Source organism: Myodes glareolus, chromosome 9 (assembly GCF_982192425.1).
Source record: "Myodes glareolus chromosome 9, mMyoGla1.1, whole genome shotgun sequence".
Lineage (NCBI taxonomy): Eukaryota > Metazoa > Chordata > Mammalia > Rodentia > Cricetidae > Myodes > Myodes glareolus.
The window spans coordinates 105498060-105502479 of NC_142034.1; the positions used below are offsets into that span (position 1 = coordinate 105498060).

The window sequence follows — 4420 nt, forward strand, 5'->3', positions numbered from 1 at the left end:
CAGTAGTTGTCTGGCATGTATGAACTTCTAAGTTCCATCACATAAACCAGGCATGATGGCACATGCTTGAAGCCTTAACACGGGAGAGGTAGAGGAATCAAGACTAGAAGTCCTAGGTGGTCCTCAGCTATGTGAAGAGTTCAGGGCAAACCTGTGATACACAGTCTGGCACAAGGAAAAAGAGGGCAACAACATGGCTTAGTGGGTAAAAAATTGCTGAGTACAAATCCCCAGAAACCATAGAGGAACTGGAACAGTAGCGTGTATATCTGTAATCTCATAGCTCCTGTGCTGAAGTGGAGCAGAGACAGGAACGCCCCCAACTCCAAACTGGCTGACCAGCTACCCTGACAGGGACACCATCAGGAAACCAGAGATGCTCCCAGGCCCAGGTAAGGTAGAAGGTGGGAACTGGTACTTGTGGTTTTTCTTTAAATGTGAATACTGAAGGCGTATGGGAGCAGGGTGAGTGGGGCAGAGCTCAGTCATTTTCAACTTACAGGTTTACTGAACACAATCCACCAAAAATCAAGAATCATTTGTTTCATCATGGGAGTAGGAGTCTTAAAAACATGTTAGTCATATACACTCTTCACTGAATATGAACTTAGCAGAAACGAACACAAGGTACAACGGACAGATAATACAACACACAGACACCCCTTTTTCCTCCCCACTTCAGTGTGAAGTGCTGGGAGCTAGTTTGATCCTGAACTTTCCTCTGAGCCCTGAAGCTCCCTTAAGCCACATCAATGCACCCATGCCCCAAGCCTCACTCAAGTGTGGTCTTTATATGCAGATGCTTGAGTCAGAGACATTAACGAGTTTCCAAGTGTTTTTGGGATTAAGCCAATCTGCTCTGACAATTTAAGCAAATTCAGCTGAGGGTACCAACAGCAAAAATACAACACAGCCTGTAACTAGCAAGTCACTGAATAGTGGAGTTCCCTTTTTGTACAGCATGATAAGAAACAAATTAAAACAAAGAATCTCATTCTCAGAAGCTTAATGATCATTTTATTACCATTTGTTTGAAAGAAAAATAGGGCAGGCAAACTAAAACTCTCAGCAGCTTGAAAAACAGGTGAAAGACAAGAAATAATCATGCCCTTTTGACTTTGGGTCCAAGAGAGCAACAGGTAGAATCAGTGCAAGCATTCTTAGGCCTTTGAATGGCATCCAGAGAACATAGAGAAAGGGGAATTGTTGAGATTCAGGCATTATGCTGGCTTGCCCTGTCATCTGGCAGGATGGGTTCAGGCAGTACCCTGGCCAGCCCAGTCCTGGTCTGTGAGCAGGTGCAGGGGTTACTCTGAGGGGTGAGCTTCTGCCCACTTTCTGGTCCTTCCCCTCCACCTGCCTCTCCTCTCAATAATCTCCACACCCAAGCTCTGTCTGCATGGCATATTCTGTCACCATCCCTGGTTTGGACCCACCCACGGGACACCACAAAGGTCCCAGGCATGCTGTCTCAGAACAGCAACATACCTTCAGGTCCAGAATTCATTAAGCATAGGCTTCGGACAGCTTAGAAGGTAACGTCTCTGCCCAGGGCCAGAGGTAGAACTCAGATTCTATTCTTGTCCACAAAGACAGCTTCCCCTTAATGAACCTCAAAATAACCCTGCCCTCTCCACACACTTTCAGGAAGTATTTTAAATTTTGATTTGAGGAGCAATTATGCTTCCTTTTCTTAAAATTGATGTTATGGGGGTCTGAAGCTGACCCTCGATGAGGATAATAGGTAACAATTAAATTAAGACAGTGCCCTCCTTAAAGGTTGCATGGGGTACTCCTTTGTCTTTTATTTTTATTTATTTATTTTTAGGTTCTGGAGGTGGACAGCAAACTGGCTTAAAGACACATCACTCATCCAAATCTCTGTCATTGCACGGTATTCCTGTTCTATCTACGTCATTATCAAAGGAGAGTAATGAGCCATCTTTCTGACCAATTTCATTATAAAGGAGTGAAAAGTAGATTCAGAAAGCACTTTAATTTTACCCATCATTACAGCATAGAGGAACAGGGCAGCAACGTGCCTCTATCTGACAAGATCCTATGCAGGCAGAAGGGCATCTGTCTTCCGGCTCCCTTTCCGGCTTTCGGGCCTTCACCCCCAATGCTCTGGAAGGCTACTGTCTTGCATATATCCCTGCTGAATGCAATACTCCTGAAGACTCCTGAGCCATTTCCTGCTCCTCTCTGTCTCCACCCAGGTCTCGGGGCTTCCTGTGTGGGTTCCTCTCAGCAGCTGTTTGAGTCCACTCAAGAATGATCCTTAATGCCATGACCTCATAATTCACAGGACCTCAGCGCCCCTGGCTGGCCCCTAGCAGGTCCCTGGCTGGCCTCTGGCTGGTCTCTGGCTTCATGTCTTTTTCTGCTATAGCTCCCTCTGGGGCACACCACTCTTTTCTCCTTGCTTGGCAGGCAGCAGAAGGCCTGTAAGAGACCGGCCCCAATCGTCCTTGCCCACCTCTCCCAGTCCCTGCGAGCACCTTGGACTGTGCCTGCAGTTCCACTGTGCTGTGTCCGTATGGGGTCCGTGAGTCCATATGGGGTCCATGAGTCTGTATGGGGGAAAGCATGAGTAGGTGCCCCCTTCTCTAGACAGTGGGGGTCAATTATAGGCATGGTAACACCACTTCTCAGCCTCCGCCCTACCTGCTGGCTATCCTCTGCAGAGTCGGTTGTCAAGGATAATGAGAGAAAGACTCGAAGGGCTGGCATATCAGTTGTCCTCTTTTGACACCAAGGGAAGGTGGCAGTATCTGTGGGAGTGGGGAAAGGTGTTATTCCTGGTTGCACTGCCTTGGTTTGTCTAGCTAAGTCACCCTGCTGGCGTGCCTGGCATTGCAGTAGGCCATAGGTTGCCATGGGTTCATCAAACAACCTATTGAGTAAGGATTTCCGGATGTCATGTGGGTTGAATCCCATATCTGCCATGGTTGCCATGATTGCAGGGTCCAGGCATCTAGGGCTCATCTTATCACAATGCCTTGATGAACCCTCGTCTCCTTTCCTGAGCCAAGGATGCTTTACAATACCCTTCAATTTTGGTCTTTCTGTAGGGTTCACTGTCAATAAGCAGCGGATAATATCTCTCAGCTCTTGTGAGAGGTGGGAGGGAACATCATACTGTCCTAGCAAAACCTTGTATCGAAGCTCTTCAAAGGTGATACCTTCAAACGGCAGGGTCCCGGTCACCATAAAATATAGGAGAACACCCAAGTTCCACGTATCCACTTTGGTGCCATCATAGGGCTGGCGCAGGAAGAATTCCGGGGCACTAAATTGTAAGGCACCACAGAACCTGTGAAGCTTCCTTCCAGGTCTGACTAAGGCGCCCAGGCCAAAATCTATAATTTTCACTCTGCCCGTAGCATCCACCATGATGTTGTCTGGCTTGAGGTCTCTGTGTACTATGCCTTGGTCATGGCAGTAGCACATAGCATGTACGATTTGTCTGAATATCTTCCGGGCCATGCCCTCCTGCAGGTAGCCAACTTGCTGAATCCAGTCCCAGAGCTCGCACCCATCAGCCAGTTCCAGGATCAGAAAGATGTTCTGTTCTGTTTCAATAATCTGGAGCAGCGAGATGATGTTGGGGTGGTTCATCCTCTTCATTATCCCCACTTCAGACCTAATCAGGACGCTCAGTTGCTTCTCCTTCAGCAGGACTTTTATTGCCACTGCAGCACCTGTGAGGCGGTGGTGCGCCAGCTTCACCTGGGCACAGCTGCCCTGGCCTATGGTTCTCAGGATGGTATACTGTGCCCTGAGATTCTCATATGAGAGGGTAGGCACAGGGCTTGGCCTTGCTGTCAACTCACCCCTTGGACCACACATTATTGGTAACAAGGCTACCCAAATAAATAGAATTAAAAGTAAAATGAAAGCTAAATTTCAAAAATTTAAAACAGAAACAAACCAAAATTTCTCCTAACACATACACATACACCAAGAAACTGAAAACCAAAAGGACAAAATATAAAATAAAACACCTAAAAGCAAAACACAGACACACACACACACATACACACACAAATTCACTATCTGTCAAATTCCACTGAACACTGCACCAATAAGAATGCCTCTCAAAACACCCACAGAAAACCTAGTTCATCCTCCCTTATACCTGCTGGTTCAGACTCCCTCACAATGGCCCCTCCTGATGAGGTCTTATCAGGATAGGGATCAGTCGCTCTGGATACAGTTCATAGTAAGGGAAAGTAGTCAAGACTCTGTCTTAGGTGGTCTTCGGAAAGTGACGTTTGAGCTTTTAGAAATGAAAGCATCAACCCCGTTTTGGTTCTGGTTTGGAAATCTGTAATGCCTTCTCTGTTTTCAGGGTCTCCTGCCCCTCCATTCACCATCACACAGTTTCTTTCAAATCTGACCGGCTGGTTGCCACGTA

The 4420-nt window shown here is 47.0% G+C and overlaps 1 protein-coding gene across 1 annotated transcript; it reads right to left on the reverse strand.

Annotated features, from left to right (window-relative positions):
* Positions 1–2295: 2295 nt before the first annotated feature.
* LOC125399791 (sperm motility kinase 2B-like) lies at positions 2296–3852 on the reverse strand. Its single transcript, XM_048433411.3, has one exon. It carries the CDS (start codon positions 3850–3852, stop codon positions 2296–2298), a length of 1557 nt encoding a protein of 518 aa, XP_048289368.3.
* Between the last annotated feature and the right edge of the window lie 568 nt (positions 3853–4420).

What these genes read in the sequence shown, in the direction of transcription:
- LOC125399791 (XM_048433411.3), bottom strand. Translation starts at nt 3,852, where the DNA reads ATGTGTGGTCCAAGGGGTGAGTTGACAGCAAGGCCAAGCCCTGTGCCT.